Source organism: Talpa occidentalis, unplaced genomic scaffold (genome assembly GCF_014898055.3).
Source record: "Talpa occidentalis isolate TD23 unplaced genomic scaffold, MPIMG_talOcc4v2.1 talOcc4.11, whole genome shotgun sequence".
Taxonomy (NCBI): domain Eukaryota; kingdom Metazoa; phylum Chordata; class Mammalia; order Eulipotyphla; family Talpidae; genus Talpa; species Talpa occidentalis.
The window spans coordinates 25,133,570-25,154,591 of NW_023601104.1; the positions used below are offsets into that span (position 1 = coordinate 25,133,570).

General features: G+C 38.2%; 1 protein-coding gene across 4 annotated transcripts in view; it reads right to left on the reverse strand.

The window, feature by feature from the left end:
* The window catches only part of SLTM (SAFB like transcription modulator), a 46,146-nt gene extending 27,328 nt beyond the window's left edge, over positions 1–18,818 (reverse strand). For 2 of the 4 annotated variants that reach the window (XM_037502576.1, XM_037502575.1), the window contains exons 1-5: positions 18,587–18,818; positions 17,533–17,620; positions 5,860–5,924; positions 2,970–3,167; positions 2,059–2,106 (exon numbers count right to left, since the gene is read on the reverse strand). In XM_037502576.1, coding sequence (XP_037358473.1) covers positions 2,059–2,106; positions 2,970–3,167; positions 5,860–5,924; positions 17,533–17,620; positions 18,587–18,739 — 552 coding nt within the window. In that variant the 5' untranslated portion in view covers positions 18,740–18,818. Of the gene's footprint in view, positions 1–2,058; positions 2,107–2,969; positions 3,168–5,859; positions 5,925–17,532; positions 17,621–18,224; positions 18,296–18,586 lie in introns of those variants that run through there. The other 2 variants (XM_037502577.2, XM_037502578.2) reach the window with 2 other exon arrangements.
* Positions 18,819–21,022: the final 2,204 nt, after the last annotated feature.

The window sequence follows — 21,022 nt, forward strand, 5'->3', positions numbered from 1 at the left end:
GTCTGGGATTTGTTTTATTTATTTTTTTTTTTTTGAATTGCAAATATTTTTTATTTTTTATTTATTTATTTTTAATTTTTATTTATTTATACAAGCACTGGGTACAGTCAGAAGCACGGGAGGGTGAGAGAATTCACCAGAGCCAGAGCGGGGAGCAGAGCAGGCAGAAGGACCGAAGTACACTGCTGAGGGGAGCAGCGGGCGGCAGGAGAGGTCTGCGCGCCATGTGGGACCCTCCTCTGGTGGCCGGGGAGCAGCCGGGGATCGAACCAGCTCTGCAGAGGCCATGGGCAGCTTCGCAACCCAGAGCTCAACCGCTGCGCCACCGGGGAGGCCCTGGGATTTGTTTTAAAATAAAGGACAAAGGGGAAGGTATGTGGAGGTACAGGTGAAACAAGACTGCTGTGAGTTGCTAATAGCTAAAACTAGTGATGGTTCTACTCTATGTAGCATTCCTTAATGCATAAGTCAAACAATATATAATGAATTAACGATTATTAAACATGTATAGAAGCATTAGATCATGATGGGATCCAGAAACATTTATGTTTCTAGATGTTCCACAATGCACTTGGAAAGAGGGAAAAAATCACTTTACTTAAAACTTCACTGAAGTTATATTACCTCCCTATCTTTTGTACCAAAAAAATAAATCTTGCCTCTTGGTAAGACTAAACATTTGTTCAATATGTGAAGGAAGAGGTGGCAAGGGCCATCTCTGGCCCAAAAATTTTGTGAAAATTACAAAAAGGCACCCATTTCTTAAGTTTAATTTATAGAATAAATATGCTCTATTATGTGAATGGGTGCCCTCAGAAATGATGTTTTCACACAGCTCACAATCTGTACAACTGCAGGAGTGGCCCTTGATGGAAATTCAAAGACTAGTTACTAAAGAGCATGCAGAGCTCAACTCCACCTTTTTTTGAACTAATGTAGAAAAGGTACTCTCCTCAATTTGAGACCTAGTTTTTTCCTCATCGGTTCTTCATCACACAGAAACGAACATACTTGGGAATCAGATGTGGGACAAGTCTATAGACTTTCACAGCCCCAACAAGGCTTTTCTGAATATTCTAAGTTATCAGAAACACTTCTCTCAGAAATGCAATTTCTACTCTCACTTCAATGAATAAAAGAGTCACATACAGCATCACCAGCATTTAAGGCAAGAGAGGTACAGGAAAGAAGGTATGCGCTTAGGCAATCAGCTAAGCAGTTCTTAAATATGAGCCTCACTAGATACTCATCTAGTAAATACCACAGTGAGGAAGTAATCGTGAGGAATTTTTCCTAAATCTAGTAAATAGAGGGAACTCCTATCTCTGTTTGAAAGCGTACTTCAAAAAAAAGTGGAAAAGGGGTTCTTGAGCACAAAGTATATCAGAAAAAGACAAAGGATAACCTTAAAAACAAAACAAAAAACTACCACAGAAACTGAGCTATAAATATTCAGAGTATAGGTTGTCATGCTTTTAAATGTACACTATGTGTTATATGTCAATTATATTGAAAAATTTAAAAGTTAAAATGCACACTACAGATCCTGACATTGTATATCACATATACCAATACCAAAATTTAACACAATAGAAGAGCAGACACTTTCTGTATACACATCCCAAGTTAATTTCTAAAACAGAGATTTTTATCATTTTTATACTATGTCCCTCCTATTAGGAGTGTTAACAAAATACTTAAGTAAAGCTTTGAAAAGGATATTAGTATTTCTGAAGGATTTATTTTATACCAAAGTGACAGAAAAAATTCAAGAAGGGCGTTGACATCTCAAGACTGGTAATCAGAATTAAGTTTTATAGAAAAGATTAACTGTGTTTATTTTTATTCTGAAAATGGTAGGAACCTCCTTATAATAATTTCCAATTACCTTTGTGGCAAAAGAAATTTCAGTTTCCAAATTTAAGTATTTTTATATAATGAATAAATAGCATTAAAATAAGTTTTATAAATTAAATACTTATGAATTCAAAATTAGATTCCTTTTCCAAGCCCCTCCACCCACAATTATCAAGTTCATATGACTAAATGTAAACTTACTTGGGCTGTTAGAAAGGTATCATCTTCACCTTCTTGAGCTTCAATTTCCTAGTAAAAGGGTATACAATAGCTTTGCTTTATAAAATATCTAGGTAACATGAGAATTCTTTTATGCTACACTTGATTATCACTTGCCTTGTGTTTGGTGCAGTGTCTATGATACTGTGTGGGCTCTAAGTTAATGCTTAATAATTCATGTTACTTTTTTTTAATGCCAACATAAAATTAGCCACATTAATACAGAATTAGAAAAAATCTCTTCCTTGATCCCTTCATTTATTGAGCTAGAAGTGTTTTAAGCATGGATACTAACATTTACTCCCTAGTCCACTGATGTTTTTTAAAAGATGTAGTATCATACTTCAAAAAAGGCCAAATAATGCATACCACTCAAAGATTTTTGAAATTATATGCTCTCATAATTTCCCCACCCTTGATAATACCCAAAGAAATGCAAATTACTCATTTATATCTATTAAAGTAGCAAAAAGAAGGGAAAAAAAAAAAGACCACTACCAGGTAAAGTTGGCAAGACAAAAGTGAAAATGGTATACTCATTTATAATGAGGGAGAAAACAACTTAAAGCTCAAATACCCCAAATTAAAGACGTGGCCATTAGACACACAGAAAGCAATCTAATAAATTATGGCATAATATACCAGTTATGAAGTCACACGTGAAAATATTATATAGAATAGCAACTTATAGCATGATAGCTACTATGTAAAAATAAATACAAATGTGGAAGATAAGCAAAAATTTTAAAGGTCCTCTCAGGTAGTAGGACTTTGGCTGATTTATAAATTAAAAAAGCTTTTTTTTAATCTGAGACTTCCACATTGAATTAAAAGGAAATATTTATTATAATTTAATTTATCTGAGTCATATTTCAAAAAAACTGGCTAAAGACCTGACTTTCGATGTCGTCTTTTTCTAAATCTTCTATTGCTTCTGCCTCTATTAATTCATGAGATCTCTTGTTTTCTTCTGCAGAAAGTAACTCCTTGGAATGCAAGTTTTCGTCTTCATTTTCACCAAACTCTTCAGAGTCCTTTAGTTCGTCATTTCCATCTTGTTCATGTGCCTCTTGATTCTCCAATTCACAGTCCTTTTAATGGTAAGAAAATGTGGTACAACTAGAGCAAAGTAGTGTAGGCTATCCACCAAACGTTTTTGGTAATTTATATCTCTAAAGGTTTTAAATTTTATCATTTTGACATTATTCCCAAAGTCAAAATTCAACTATTTTATCTTACATATTAATTATCTTTAAAAATAAAGGGGTCTAACAGCAAGGTCATTAAATCATGCATACGAGTTCCCAAATATCTTACACACTAATTAGATTGCCACTAGAGATGCTCTCAAATCTCAGTTATTTAGTATTTTAAAGTCACATCCCAGAAGCTGTCCTAGGAGATGGATTCAAAGAAATAACTTCATTTCTCCACATACCATCTCTTGATTTAGCTTCAAAGATCTTTTAAGTCTTATATATTATAATAGTTTATTCCTAATTAATAATAAAGAATCCCAACTATTACACCAATGGCTATTCTTAAAAATATATACAAATAATTTCAATGTATTTTTTTAAAAAGCTATCATTTCTCCCTATCATCACTTAAGGGAACTTAGGTTGGGACTGTCTCTGTGAAGGAATGTCTGTTTGCCCTTCAGTGTTTATGAATACACAGTACTTAAGCAGAAACAAAGAAAAGCAGCAATCTGTTTGTTTCCTCTTTAACTGCAAAGAAAGGGTGGAAAGCAAATGAACATTCATTTCCCCTTTGCTATTTATAGAGTAAATGTAAATTGAAGAAAAGCCTTCTGGGTTAAAAGGGGAAAAGAGGAGGGGCATGACTACTCGTTAGTCACAACTGAACTGAAGTGAGGGAATAGAAATTCTGAGGGAGTTGGTCCCAGAGAAGCAATGTAATTGTTTTGGTATGTGGAGTGTTCAGGTAGAGGGCATCTCAGAGAGAGGAGGTTTGAACAACTCACCACACAACGGTGGGGGAACTTGGGGATTGAAAATGGAGTAAGTAGTTGCATGATGGTAGAAGAATAAGTACCACCCCCACAACACCCTCCCAAAAAAGGGAAGTCATGGAGGGAACTTGATCTATTCTGAAATTCCAACAATTTTGACAATTTCCTTCATTTATAAAATGGAATTAATTCTAATACTATTCATATATCTAAGTGGCAAGTGGTATGTTTACCCACCAGTACTATATAAACTCCAAAATTGCCAACACTTGGAGGCAAGGAAAGTATTGATACAGTTACAAATGTCGTCTGATAACAGTATATTCACTTAACATATACTGATACTTCCAAAGTGAAAAAATATAAAGAAGAAACTAAAGCTGTATTTAAATAAAACTTTTTAAAAGAGCTCTTTTGTCATCCTACACATCATAACCAGGTTCATTTAATAATACAAAGGCATCCTGTACAGCACACATAAGAGACAGTACTATAATGGTGAGTAGAGGTGTATTTCTCTTCATAGCATCTCAAATGTAACATTTTTATGAACTGAAGAGCTGAAAGTCATTTGAAAATCATCTGACTTGATTTTATTGAGTCACAATGTTTTTCCAGCTTATGGATAATTTTTGCTTAATGATACACTCTAGTAAAGACTACTAGAGGATATAAGAACAAAGGAACAAACCTAATGCAAGATATACCACAAAGGTAATAGATACAGTCTGAACAGTTCTTAAAGGCTCATACAAAAGCTGATTACAGCCACACAATCATCAACTTTGAGGACTCCCTGCACAAATATTTCCTAAAGTTATCTGATTTCAGGGTTATCTCCTCAAGCATTTTTTCTCTGTGCCTGCCCTCAAGGTGCAAAGTACAAAGTGTGGGGTATATGAAATGGTGTGGTCTGTGTGTACGTAATGTGGGGAGGGAAGAGAGCTAGGCAGTATAAAGAGAAGGGTGGGTGACTGGATATGAGCTGACTTCCTGGTGGAGCCCAAAGACATACACAGATGTTATGACAATATGGACTCTGTAAACAAAAAATGGAATACACCAGAGTATAAATGTATATAAGAGCAACTATACTCTAAATAATTTTGCAAATTCACACTTCTTAAGACTTACAATCAGTAAGTAGCAAATCACATTTTATTAAAATGGAAACAAAAAACCTTATGATTAAAAATAATTTAGTATTCATAACTGCCATGACCCCAGTTAAAATCACATAATTTTTCTGGGTGATCAGTTTTGAAATAACTCTTTTTATTTTTTTTAAGAAAAAAAAAAAAAAAAAAGCCAAACCAAACCAAACTCCCCACACCCCCAAAACAAACCTGGATTATTTATCTTTAAAGGACAAAACAAATGTCTTAATTTGACCTTTACTAAGTGGCAACACATCATTTTTTGTTTTAAGGACTATATTAATCTAAGTTCTATATACTATATGCAAAAGCTAAATGCAATGGAAGGTTAAAAATAAATTATCAATATCTTTCATTGCAATATCTTGCCCAGGAACTAACATTATCAATTGTCCTGCAGCTGTTTCTCTGCTCTCAGAATGCTACTTAAAGGCCTATACAAACATTTTTAGTTTTATAGCTCATTTATCCAAAGACAAATTTATCTGCTGTATTTCTCAACTATCAAAATTAATGAGACTGACAATATTATATAAGTCTCTATTTACCCAGGTAATTTAGTATCTATCATTCAAGTAAAGTGCATGAATCCATCATGCAAAATACTAGGCTCAAAATAAACATCTCATCCTGGTGTAATTAACACTTTACCTTGACAAAAGCATCATCTTCCACAGAAGCATCTCCACTCAACTCATCTGCTTCCTGTTTTTTACCTACGAAAGAAGGAAAATGGGCTAACAACCAACACTTAATACTTTTAGAGCAAAAAACATTCAGAGTTTAACCCCGAGGTATCACTCACTCTCCACTCCCAAATCATCTGAGAAAGCTAATGCCAACTACTTGTAAACTACCTGGACATAGCTGTCCCAAACAGCTTCATTAGCAATGTCATGCTGTTTCTCAAAAATAAACTAAGCAAATAATTAATCCTACATATGAACCCATAACTGACTTGACATATGATACTTTTTTTTTACACCACTCTAATTCTCTATCTTCAATTCTCCAGAAGTAGCAGCACCCGCCAACGGTATTCTAACTAAAAACTTAACCAGATGTCTGAATTAAGATTCATAGTTCCCACAGTCTACCTGAAATGTTCCTTGTCAATTTCAGATTCCTCTGAAATTTTCACCTTATTTATACCTTACAATTGGCCAGTTGGTTATACTATTAAGTGTATTTTGTTTTACCTTTTAGAGAAGAAATTCCTTAAATACAGAGATTGCTTTTATGTGTACATTGTATTTCTCCAAAGGTGTAAGTATAAATTGTGCTGGGCTCATAACATAACGACTGATTGAACACAGCAGAAATTAGTTCAGACTGAAAATTGTTAATAGCTACCAGGTAGACTAGAGGCCTCCCTTGCCCAACCACTATCTATCAAACTGCAAACTGGTGTCTAGTACTTTAAAAATATTTTCCACAGAGCTAATGCTAAAAGTTTCTTTTCAGACTAGTCCACAAAAATCCCTTTTAATAACCTATAATGTACTCGAAATGCTATAAAAAATATAGCAGCTGGAACTTTATTTTTTGAAAATTTACTTATTTAGATATGTATTTTATTTTCTGAAGCTAACTAATTAACTTCTCTTTGCCTAAAACAGAAACTGTCACATAACTATCTCCAGCTTCTGAGTACAGGATTTAGCTGTAGGCCAAAATCAGGACACCTCCCATTTCCTGCTCCCCACACCAGTCATTCCCTTCCTTCTACTCCCAAGTTGAAACCCTGCTGTGAATGAGTGATAAAAGGAAAGAAAACAAGATACCTGGCCTTCCAGGTATGTGAAAAACAAGATTAAGAATGAAGATTTTTCTTCTACTTATAGAAGACAAAAGAGGGCTTATCCTTGTCCCTGAGGGCTTTTCTGAATCAAGAGGAACAAAGGGTGGAGCTTAGTGTGGGGGCTCCCTATTTAGAAAGTTTGAGGGTTTTTTTGTATTGTAGGGAAAATGTATTAAAAGTTACCACAAGGGCAAAGACATCAGAAAGTGTTTATTAATCTAATTTTAAAATGCAAGTAAAGAGATCCTGCTCTGAAAAAGCATATTAGGTGAGAAACAGGTCACTAAATTTTTCTATCACATTTAGAGACAGTTCCGTAATTGGGAGAAATATGTTTTTTTTAAAAATATAGGACTCTCTCCCCAACACACACACCTCTAAATAACATAAGTAGTAAAGCTTTGGAGGGAATTTCTTCAGATGATTTGCAAATATTTACTCCTTACAATTATAAATTGTTTTACAATTTGCAAAGCACTTATCCAGTTGATTTTTCCAAGCACCCTACAGTGCAAGGGGCAGGTAATCACAATTTTACAGAAGAGAAAATGAATGTGAGGGGTTAAATAACTTGCCCAAAGCTAATAGATGGTATGGTTACAACTAGAGGTCAAGAATTCCAATTCTTTCCACTGTGTCTTACTATGACCTACTTAAAAGACACTATTCTAGTAGGGAGTAGTTAATTAACTTAATTTAAAGATAGTATCTTTGAAATGGCAAACCTCAGCATAATGATAAACCATGCACACTGCATGATGAGTTCACTTGCTTTCGTTTACAGGAAAATCAAATTACACTAGGGCAACAAAAACACCAGTAGTTACTACTCCTCCTTAAGTGGTTCTTATGGTCCAAGCAGTAGGATATTTGCTTAATATATATTAATGCATTTTATTATCATTACTAATATCACCCCCGTTTTACCAAAAAAATAAAGAAATTGATGGTGATAATCTGATTACAAAACTAGTAAAGGCCGTGCTTCAATTTAAACCCAGGCCTATAAAACCCACTCTTCAAAACCCACACAATCCTTTCATATCTTTGAATAGCTACAATGTGCCAATTGTTGAAAATGTTCTTTTTTAGTGTACACAGACTCGAAAAGCCACATTTATAAAATTTTTAAATGAGACAGATTTCCTAACTTGGCCCCATGTCAACCTGGCAACAAGAGGCAGAAGTACACAAAAGGGTCAAATTTGCTACCCCTTACTGATTCCCAGCAACTGTGTCACAGAAAGCACTGGACATGAACATCAGCAGCTTGCAAACATTAAAACCATGAGGACAATATTTTCAAACATACACCAATGAAACCACAGTAATAACCTGACAGATACAAATGGTTTAAGAAAACTGAAATTTTACATACTAGCTTTTGCATACTTACTTAATCTGTAATGGGCTTGTTGTACACATGTTGAGTTAGAAACAAAACTCTAAGTTCTTCCTTTATGACAACAAAGCACCATTTCTGTCCCATTCCCAGTTTTAAAGCTATGATTTTCATCATGCATTCCAGTGCCTAGAATGATGCTGAAAAATGGGCATTATCTATTTCCTGACCACTAATGGAGTAGTCCTATGGAAGCTGCCAGTAATTAATAAGGTCTGGATTTCAATTCATTCCTCAACTGGGACAAAGAGGTGACATGCCAGTCAAAAGAGCATCATGTGTAACTCCATTCAGTCAATAAGGACTGTAAACTCCCACTTTAATGATGCCACAAATTATATCTATAGATTCCTATTTTGTAAAGTCACAGGTGAGAAACAAGAGAAGACTCAAAATCCAACAGCCACGGACAGATCTTTGTACAATCAGTAACCATTTATATTCCTATCTCCCATTTAAGCCAGTGCTATCAAAGCTCCTAGGGCAAATTAATCAACAGTTCCATCTCTTTTGTCCTTGAGAGAATTTAGCATATGCTACAAAAATGTGAACTAGTGCAAAGGACAGTAGCACAAACAGGTTGAAGTCGCTAACTGAAAGGTAGTAACTGAAGTCTAACTTTAATGCTTTGAGGAAAAACTGGACAATACAAATAGTGTGAATAACAAAATACAAATGGAAGTAAAATTAACTCATCACATCTTCAACTATTATAGTTGAAATACATGGCTATTTGAAATTACACAAAATTCACCATAGTTTGTGTGCGATTTTAGGGCAAAACAATAGCACAGTAAAAATGTACATACATACATGAAAGAAGGATGACACTAGGGCCTCCCCGGTGGCGCAGCGGTTGAGCGCTGGGTTGCGAAGCTGCCCGCAGCCTCTGCAGCGCCGGTTCAATCCCCGGCTGCTCCCCGGCCACCGGAGGAGGGTCCCGCAAGGCTCGCAGACCTCTCCTGCCGCCCGCTGCTCCCCTCAGCAGTGTACCTCGGTCCTTCTGCCTGCTCTGCCCCCACCCCCCGCTCTGGCTCTGGTGAATTCTCTCACCCTCCCGCGCTTCTGACTGTACCCAGTGCTTGTATAAATAAATAAAAATAAATCTTTTTTTAAAAAAAAAAAGATGACACTAAAAAAACTCCGTATTTGTTATACATAAATTTTTAGAGGTCCCTGAACCCTTAATGAAACCTCTGTAGCCAGACATTTGTCAGAATTAAGAATTTTCAGATTTTAGAAGAGCTAAAATGGTGTAAAAATCATTTATTAATTTAAACCTGCCAATGATCTCTGGAACAGTGTTTCTCAATCACAGAAGTGTTTATGCAATGGAATATATGCATGTTCACATTGTTAAGGGAAAGGATGTCCTGAGCAAACTCCCTACAGGCTTTGTGGACTCTACCCCAAGACACTGGAAACTACAAATCCCAAGATCACCAAAGGGAAGGTTGCGAGGACCTGAGGGTGGAGTTAAGCAACTAGGCTCCTGGTTTGGGTATTTAACTGGCCTTGTGGCCAGGGGTCGGGGGCTTGGCCTCCAGACGTGCTAGGTTTTGGCCAGCTCGGCGAGTCATTGGGATTCCAGGTCAAAGAAACGGGTAGGACGCATTTACGAACTTATCTCCCTCTTTTTCTCCCTGAGTTATTCATTTCCCCTTCCCTTGTAAATAAAACCTTTTATCAACCTTTTGTGTATGTCTGCAGTTTAGCATTAATAAGTCCCTTTAAGCGTGCGGGTGAGGACCCACAGCCAGGCAACCCCATTTTATATCAGGGTTTGCCCTGTAGCAACATCAAATGGGATAAATCAAAAGTAGAAACAGCCTCATTTTTGCCATCCAACTTTTAGTTTTCAGAATTTTATTGTAGAATTATGAATAAAGCATTCCTCCAAATGCAACTGATTTTATAAGGGTTTGCAATTTTCCTTTCAAATTCAGAAATAGCTCCCAAATTAAAGCCAAAAAAAAAAAAACCACCCACAACAACAAAAAAAACCTTAGTAGGTCTTAAAGCAAATTTGCCAAATATCTTTGTGGCTGAGTAACTTTACCCCTTAAGCATTCACAGGAGCAAAGAAATGTAGGAAATGTTTAGACAAAAATTTTCTGCTGAAGAGAGGGGGAAGATTCTGAGGCTAAGCCAAAATGAACATTAACGCTTCCACCAACAACCAAATGGCATGCAGTATCTTGAAGTGAACACCAACTATGCCTGTGTTAATTGTCTGCATGTGCTTTAGCTCTCTTCTATCAAATATTACTAATGAAATCATTTTCTAAAATGCCATGTACATTGTTTTAAACCTAACAGTCATTCAATAGGTCATTTTATTATTTTTTTTTGAAATCAACTATGAAGAAAATTCACTCACTATAATAAATCAGGAAAACATCAAGTGTTTATTTTTAAAAATCCCTTATCTAAAAATAACCAAACTAAACACACACACACACACACACACACACACACATGCTTTTAAAAGGCAGCAAAAACAAAATTAAGTTCCTAACAGGTTACTTTTCTATCCTACCAATAAAAAGAAAATAGCACTACTTAATCTTAGTAATGTGAGAATCGAATAAAGCAACATGAAATCTTATGAAAACTAAGTATATAAAATAATTTGGAGACTGGTGGGCAGAAAGAGAGATGAAAGAAAATGTTTGTTTTAAGCTCCAGTCTAGCACAGTAGTGGTTCTTAACTAGCTGCATACGAGATCCTCTAGAGTGCTTCTAGAAAACACTAATGTCTGAGCCCATAACAGAGCACAGAACTTAAATCCAAGGTAGACAGGAGGCTGGTGTCTGTACCTATAAAACTCAAAATACTAGAAAGTGTGTAAACTGAGATAACAAAGATATCTTCCTTTAACAAAACTTATTTTAATTGTTGAAAAGGAAAAGAATGTTCTTAAACATAAATTTTTCATGAGTACATATATCACATACCTTACATCAATAAAATGTTACCTGTGATGGAATTCACAGTGGTGGAATTATGGATAATTTTCATTTTTTTGTACTTTGAGCCATTAGTGCTGTTGAGAAAGGTACCTTAAAAAAGGCAGACTGGGGCCTTCTCGGTGGCGCAAGGGGTTAAGACACAACCTATGAAGCTATCCTCAGCCACTGCAGCATGAGTCTGATCCCCGGCCAGGGAACAAACATACATAGTGGCAGTAGACCTCTCCTAACTTGCCTGCGGCTCCCCTCAGCAGTGTATTTCTGTCCATCTGCCTGTTCTGTTCCCTACTCGTCTCTGGTGAATCCTCTCACCTACCACACCTCTGGCCTGTTCCCAGTTTTTGTATAAAAAATAAAAAAAAAAAAAAAAAAAAAAAACGCAGACTGTTTGGAAGATGATAAAGACTATTCACTGATACAGGTGCTTCCTCCAAATACATATGCAATTAAAATAAGCACCAAAGGATACTTTAAAAAAGCATTTTTAAGAAAGTTCAGTATTCATTCAACAAGTATTTTCTGAGCACTTATTATGTGAAAACATTTCACTTTTATAATCTGGAAAACCATACTTTAAAACCATAATGCAAACTACTATTTCAGGGTGCCAGTATTACCATGTAAGGCTAACTCAAAAGTTTGTGATGTCAATAGTTTAACTCCTGAATTGCACAGCAAAAGGACACTTTTACTGTAATATGTGAGAAGTATAGTATAACTAATTATATAACCAGTACATTCCATCCTTAAACCCTGAACCAGGTTCAATCTCTTTACTGAAGTAGTTTATAATACCAAGTATTAATAACAATTTCTTTTATTTCCTAATTCCCAGAAAATTAGCACTTTATTTTACATGAGTTCATGAAAGCGGAGATACATTTTGAAGACCTCTGTCCTAATTCAGAGTATCTTGATGATGGCTGACTTAGGAGAAGCACAGTATCTTAAGGGAGTAGAGAATTTTACCTAGCTCCCCATCAGTATCCTTAATACATACCACATTTGATATGATAAAACAGGTGAAAAAAGTACAAAAGTGATAAGCATAACTCACTATATATGACTGCTAAAGGTAAATGTTTATTTTAATAACAGAAATAGGGTCTGATTTTGTGAAATGACATATAACACCTCTATACTGGACAATATACCAGCAAAAGTTGTAAGGCTTTCCAATGCAAGATGAACTTGAGGAGGAGTACAAGAATATCGCATGTATACTTTACATACCAGAGTAAGGAGGAGACGCTAGTGCTGTTGAGAATGGTACCTTAAAAAGGCAGACTGTTTGGAATAAACAAAGACCACTCTCATCTCTGATATAGGTGCTTCCTCCAAATAAAATAATCAAAATATATTTTAAAAAGCAGTTTTAAAGAAAACCTCAGTATTCATTCAAGAAGTATTTTCTGAGCACTTATTATGTGCCAAACTCTAGGTTAGGTATCAGACACATAGGTAAATATTATTTCCTTCACATCAAAGTTTTCAGCCTACTGGGCACCCACAAACATCTATGACAATTCTAACCCCAAAGTCCTTCTCCATACCACAGTTCCAATCAGTTTCCTTAACACACAAAAACACTTCCATTAAAAAAAGGAAATAGGGCTTTCCTCCCTGGTGGCAAAAGTGGTTAAGTCTCAGCACTGTGAAGCTATCCACAGCCACTGCATCCCAGGCCAGGGAGCTGACCCACATGGTACAGCAGACCTCTCCTGTCTCTCACCCACTGCTCCCTTCAGCAGTCTATTTCAGTAGATCTGCCTGTTCTGTCCCCACTCTGCCTCTGGTGAATATAATAAAGACTGCTCTCATCTCTGATATAGGTGCTTCCTCCAAACAAATATGCAATCAAAAATAAACACCCCCGGGGCCTCCCTGGTGGCCCAGCAGCTGGGTTGTGAAGCTGCCCGCAGCCTCTGCAGCGCCAGTTCCATTCCCAGCTGCTCCACGGCCACCGGAGAGGGTCCCACATGGTCCCACATGGCACGCACATCTCTCCTGCCACCCCTGCTCTCCTCAGCAGTGTACTTGGTCCTTCTGCCTGCTCTGCTCCCCGCTCTGGCTTTGGTGAATTCTCTCACCCTCCCACGCTTCTGACTGTACCCAGTGCTTGTATGTATGTATGTATAAATCAATCAATCAATCACCCCCACCCCAGCCGCAACTCTAGTCTACACCCCAGCTCTTGTGTGCATAAATAAATAAATCCTTAAAAAAAAAGAGGTAATAGCTATAGTGCATTATGATACTATATTTTATTAAGTGCATTTTATGTAACTGATTACTGTTCTTATTTGAAATCTTTAGAAAGCTTTATACAGTAGGGTCTCCCTGGCGGTGTAGGGGTTAAAGTCAGTGCTATCAAGCTATCTGCAGCCACTGAAGCATGAGTTCAATCCCCGGCTGTTGAGCTGACCCACATGGCACAGCAGACCTCTCCTTTCTAACCTGCTGCTCCCCTCAACAGTGTATTTCAGTAGATCTGTCTGTTCTGCCCCCCACTCTGTTTCTGGTGAATCCTCTCACCACTCCCATACCCGTCCCCACCTCTGGCCCACACTTCAGTTCTTGTATGCATAAATAAATAAAAATAAACCTTTTTTAAAAAGAGAAAGCTTTACACAGTAAACATGGATTATACTGTCTGTGCGATATTTTCCTTAAAAAAGTAGGCACTACATATTTGAATAAACCTGTAACCCCAAATTATACTCATTCCTCTAGGAGGAAAAATCAGATTTTATATAGCAATCTTAATCTTTTTCAAGCCTGCAAATATTGCAAATGAACTCAATATCAGTAAGTACTGCATTATATTAATTCTGAATGCTACTGATTAACAACATAAACAACTTTAGCTTAAGTTTAGAGGCGATATAAAGGTTGAAAATCCAAAAGAATTGATATGCCACTGTCAAATGAAACAAAAAGAAACTTTAAATCTATAATCTCTAAAACAAGCTAATGAGTTGGTGCAACCTGTTTAGCCACTTTCTTAACACACACCCAAATGATAGGACAGTAAATCTCACCAGTGAAGCTTTCTTCTAAGTTACTTATTAAAAAGTTCACAGCAAAGAAAATATAAGACTCAGAAGAACAATCAAAACTACAAACATTTCCAGCATATTAGCTATATGTGAACACTTTATAAATATGTTGATTCTAACGTCAACATTTATTACAAGCTTATACTTGCAGTAACTGTACTTTTAAAACATTCTACAATATACTTAATGCTGGTTCCTTTTCTCTAATCTAAACACAATCATTTTATAACACACAAAATTTTAAGGCACAGTGACCCTGCATTTATGAGAGGATGAACTTAATATTTCACCTAAAGCTTTTGAAAACCCATAAAGTTTCTCATTTAAGGCCTCCCTGGTGGCACAAGGGGTTAAGCACCGCATTATGAGGTGGTCTGCAGCCTCTGCAACACAAGTTTGATACTCCAGCTGGTCAGGGAGCACCCACATAGTGAAGCAGACCTCTCCTGTCTTGCCCGGCTCTTCCCCTCAGCAGTGTGTTTCCATCAGTCTGCCTATTCTGTTCCCCACTCTGTCTCTGGTGAATCCTCTCACACATGCCCCCACCCCCGCATCTCTGGCCCTGTACCCTAGCTCTTGTATGTATAAATAAGTAAATCTTTTAAAAAAAAAAAAAGTTTCTCATTTACATAATTTAATTTTTATTTGCTACCTTAAAATTATTCTAAGGGTTTATTTTACTGACAGGCTATTATATTTTGTCTTGTTAGTGTCTGTCTACATTGCTGCCTCCAAGTAATCCCTTCCTTCACTCTTTCCCCGTGTAATAATCTATACTAAAAAAAAAAAAAAAAAAAAAATTCCATCCTGACTGAAGACCTATAAGCTTTCTTTTTTTTCCTTATATTCTATTTTAGTTAACCAAAGCATTTTTCTTTTGGCTCCTGGCAATATATAACTATTTAAATTCAGAACTAAAAGAGCCTTAAAGATGACCTAGTAAAAGATTCCAATTTTACAAAAGAGGAAAAAGACCCACTAAAAGAAAAGTGGTATGGTTGAGATGAAATTATTTTCCAAGTAGATACTAACTAGTAAGTGAAATAAGATTGGGCAAAAAGAACTTATGTAGTAATTTAAACAATTAAACTGAAAAACTGACACATTATTGATATTTTAACAAATTTCCCCACACTAACTTGATTTCTAAAATTCATTTTCAAACTTAATTTAAAACTTAAAGTATTCTTGCATCTTAATTGTAAATTAATTCAATCTCAGTTCTTAGTTGGAGATTTACATTGTGTTCTTTGTAATTCAAAAAATTTCAATTAACAATGATAAATGGAATTCAAGGAGACACAAGGAACTTATCATGCATGACCTACAATAAGTCTCATGAAATACTCAGTAGCATGTTACTAAAATGTTATAACTTCTAACTAAAGACCACAAGATAACCAAGATACTGTAACATTAGAATTATGGAAAAATTAAAGTTTAAGTATCTTTAAAATCCACATAAGGGGAAAAAAACTATACTGGTAAAATATAAAAACAATGAAAAACTTCTTAAAACTTTTTATATTATTGAAATTATTTCTAAGAGTAAGATAAAGCAAGTTTCAAATAAAAAACTAAAAAACAAATATAGTTGAGACTGAATAAATCAAATGAGGTTTGCTTCACTGCTAAAAGCAATAATCAGCTCCAAAATGTTGGGATGCTTAATGCACAGCATGTCAAACTATCATACTGTGCTAAATAAATGACATGAATAAGTATAAGAAATATGGTTAATACCAATGAACTTATTTATGAATTTTTTGTTTCTTTTTGAAATAGCTTCTAGTTTTCAAATAAAGGCTTTAGAAAGAAGCCTAAATATAGGGAAATGTTAAACATAGGGAAATGCATCTTTCTAAGTGATAATAAATGTTTCTATTAAAGTAATACATTGTACCAGAGTTATATTAAAGTCACAGAAGGACAAAATGACATCTCTTCTAAACTTTATTTCCTCCTCTGTCATTCCCATTCCACCAAGGAAATGCTTCTAAAGCCCCTTTCAATTTCCTATGGCACAAATAGGGGTCACTTCCAAACCTATTAAGACTCAAATAGTCAGTTTCACTCAAAATCTGCCTTGTCCTGATACCCACAGAGTGCGTAAGATCAAATTTAATATTCCCTTCTTTTTGAGGTTAACCCAGCCCATTTTACTCTAGTTGCAACAAATCTGGTTTATGGAAGTTAGAGTAGCCTTTGGATCACTTAAAAGTAAAGAAGGTTGGATTATAAAAAATGCTGCATCTATTTATGACACATCCTGGGTGGAAATTGTAGGTACTGGGATCAAGATAATGCACATCATGTCCACTCTCTACCACTGTCCTTACGAAGGAAGAGAAAAATTTATAATCATTCAAATAAATATTTCACCCACTGGAATCTTTTAAAAATAAGTCCCATTTATATCACCAAAATGTCCATTAAAAACCACTAAATCACCATATCCTGGAAATACATTCTGGCCTAGTTAAAAGTTCCAAAACAAAAATCTTCAACATACACCTATAATTTAAAATCTTTTTTTTTTTTTTTGCTAATTAATCATGGATTTCCTCTACCTTGCTAGTATGACTGTTGAGGTCTTTTTTAAATTTCACTGCAAATCAGAATTTATAAGGTCAAATGCAAATTAAGTTCACCAAGTCAAACAAAATACTAAACAGAAAGGTTTCAGAATTTTAATCTACTAGAGAAACAGCAAGGAGCCAAGATGAAAGATCTGGTAGGAATTCCATCAATACTCTGCCAATTGTGGGCCAAGGTAGACATGTATTAAACTGCACTTTATTCTTCACGTCTCCACACTGTAAAGTAAGAAACATTATGAAACTTGACTTTGCAATTTTTTCGGAAGCAATAAAGAACGTCTAACTTTCAGGTCAGCGTCAGCCAAATCTTAAGAACTACAAGTCACCCAGAGTCTGGCAACAGTAACTTTTCTTCCTTGACCCAAGAAGGCAGAGTGCCAGAGGGAAATAGCAAAGAGTAGCACTATATAAACAGGGCAAGTGGCACAAGAGCAGAGGCAAGTTATATAACCAAAATATATTTTAAATATGTTCATAACTCGTAACAACCTTTGCCTTTGGTTGGTTTCTTGTTTGGAGTATCAGTTGAAACAGTTAATTCAATATTATCTGGATCGCCTCCTTCCTCTTCAATAGCCTACATTAGAAAGAGAAGTTAATATGCTACACAATCTATCTAAACTTATTTTATAAAACGAAATAAAAAATTAGCAACCCTCAGGCCTCAAGACATTAGAAATGCCATTCATTTCATAAACCGACTTCAAAAAAGAGCAATAAACCACACGAGTGAGAGAAACTTTCATCTGGGGGAAACATTAGGCATCAAAATCACATGGAGTTTAAAAATCTACCGAGTCGAGGTAATTACATATCACTTATTATCATACTGAACAAAAATCTAAATATTAGCGATTGCGCAAAAGTTGCAAGCTACCAAAGTATATAACTAAAATGATCTTTCCTAATTTCTATAATGCACTTTTATTTCTCCTCTACTACAATTCCAACGCTCTCTCGAACCAGAAAGATAATCAGGGATCAAAAAGCAGATTGCTGCGCTAATGCACAAACTGAAAAACCCAGCGGAAAACAAACCCCCTGTCTCACCCACCCATGAACTCCCCCTACCCATTCCCCCCCAAGATGGGGAAGAAACGGTTGGGCACAATTAAACGGTAACTTCGCAGAAGTCACCAAAGTAACCATTCCCTCCGAGGCCAAGCAATGCACGCGCTCACCATCGCTAAAGGCTGGGGACCCAGCGCCTCCCGGGTCTCCACGATCGCCCTTGGGAGGCCGCGCCGGCCGGCCGCAGCCCTCGCAGCCAGGCGGGGACGTCCCGGGGGAAGCAGGGGCGAACTCGGCTGCGGCGGCCGGTCCCGGGCGGCTCGCGGGCCGCTCGCAGGCCCGGCCCGGCGCTCGGGGGCGGGGGCGCCGCGGGAGGGTCTCCGTCCTCCCAGCGCGCGCCCGCGCCGGCCGGGGCCTTCCCACCGCACCGCCCCGCGGGTCTCGGCGGTGGCCGGCGGCCGGGGACTGCAGCGGAAGCGGGGGTTCCAAGGCGCGGCCTAAGCTCCCCTTCCTGGAACCGGCCGGGCCTCACCTGCTTGAGTCGGGAGACGAGCACAGTCTTGACTCCGGTTATGTCCAAGTTCCGCCGCTTCAGCTCGGACTTGAGATCGATGACCCGCAGATCGGTGATCTTTTTGCCTTCCGCCTGGGCCGAGGCTGCCATAGCACCGGTAGCGGCAGCCATTTTAGGAGAGAAGCGCGCTGCCGAGGCACCGAGTGGGCTGCAGGGCGGCGGCAGCAGCGCCAACTTCGACCCAGGCCTCCGCGGCCGCCGGCGCCGCGCAGCGCTGCGCACAATGAGCCGAAGGCCCCGCCCCTTGCCCGCCACCCCGGCGCAACCTGCTGCCGCAGCCAGCACCCGGATGACGGTCGCGCGTGCGCACTGGGGTGCAGGCCGGCGCCCGCGACAGGCGGGCCCGGCGACCTGGGCGGTGCGACCCCTCGCGTAGGCTGGGAGGTCGTGCACGTCCAACCGCGGCAAGGTCCGGCCCGCAGCCGTTTCAGGGCGATTCGTAAGCCATTTTCTGGCAACGTCCCCGAGTCTTGAGTAACAATAGCATGCCAGGCGCTAGACGGAGCAAACAGTCGGCGAGCGCATTGCTCAATCAAAACCAAGGGGTGTTTGCTCGCCCTCACCTTTCAGGAAAATATGTTGTCAGTTCAGTAGAATAACCGAAAAAATGTGAACTAGTGACCTAAATTCCATGAGAACCAGTCACAAGGCCTAATAAGAATATAAAATACCACAAGTGTTTTAATACTAAAAGCCCTGGCCTGGGTGACAAGTCCCACGGGCTGTCTCTGGGGGAACAAGCCCACGGTCCGAGACTTCGGTTTATTCTAGGGCTGCCCCTGCTCACTGGAGAAACAGGACAGAGCCATTGCACTGACCACAGTTTGCTAGTCACTTTTGATGTTGATGGCAAAAAAATGAAACTATCATTGAATGAGGAAATTAAGATTATAAATAACTTGTGACTGCAAAGGGGCAAATCTGGGAGAGTTGAGGAGGCAGGAGATGATCTAGGTTTCTGAGTCCTCCCCTGAACACTTAAGAATACAGGACAAGATCCAAAAGCAAATCTATTTAAGGAGTGAGCAAAGTGAGAGCTAAGCAACAGGAGAAGAAAATTTTTTGGTTGGCATGTGGCAGGATGCTGTCTGTCCTGACAGATCCATTTCAGCAGAGCAGAGACTGGGATGCAAGCAGAAGCAGTGGGAGGGGTAGAAAAAGTGGTTTGGCCCATGTTCAGTCTCATTAAGGTCAACTTGGTGGTTCTGCTCCTCCCCTAGTTCCCAGCAGCCTCCCTTCCAGGGAGTCAAGACTTCTACAATCAAGTTGGCTATGAGCACCACCCACTGGCTCGGAGGTTGCTACTCACTCCTCCATTTACATTGCCATTCTCATACTGTGTTCACTGTTTTACCTTCCCAAAACTGGGGATCCTGAGAACAAAGACCATCCCTTTATGGGGACCCAGTATTTACAGGTGAGTACCAATTTGTCACTTTATCCAATTTTTTTTAAGATTTATTTATTTTATTTATACATACAAGAACCAGGGTACAGGCCAGAAGTGTGGGAGGGTGAGAGAATTCACCAGAGACAGAGCAGGGAGCAGAACAGGCAGAGGACTGAAGTACACTGCTGAGGAGAGCAGCGGCCTAGACAGGAGAGGTCTGCCTTACCATGTGGGTATCTCCCTGGCCGTCTGGGAATGGAACCTGCGCTGCAGAGGCTGCGAACAGCTTTATAGCACTGTGCTCAACCTGCTGCACCACAGGAGAGGCCCTTTAACCAATGTTATTAATCATCAAAGTATAAGCATGTATGGGCTAAAACTATTCAATAAATTCCATAACTCAGTATGATGTATGGTTAAATAACCAGACATTTCCTCGTTTTAAATTTGATGAGGGTTGTCTCACTTAAGTTGCTTTTTCTGATTGACTAATAAGATCAAAAGGAGGAAAATTGGATATTATAAAATAATATCTGACATTCAGGTAGTTCTTTACAGTTTATAATGCACATTGATATACAATAACCCCTTAATCCTTCAAAACTCTGTGAAGTAAATCTCTCCAGAGCTTTGAGAGATTAAATGGCTTACCCATGTTCTCATAGCTGGTATGTGACAGAACTAGTGCTGGAATCAGGGGATTTGATTCCAAATCCAGCTCTGTCTCTACTACAATTTGGTTCACAGTCATAAGATTTCAGAATTCAAAGAATCTTTGGCAATCCTCTAGCACAATCCTCTCTTTTCTTTTTTAAGGTTTATTTCTTTATGGATACAAGAACTGGGGTAAGGCCAGAGGTGTGGTGGGTGAGAGGATTCACCAGAGACAATGTGGGGAACAGAACAGGCGTATCTACCAAACATACTGCTGAGGGGAGCAGTGGGCAAGTCAGGAGAGGTCTGCTGCGCCATGTGGGCAGCTCGCTGGCCTGGGATTGAACCCA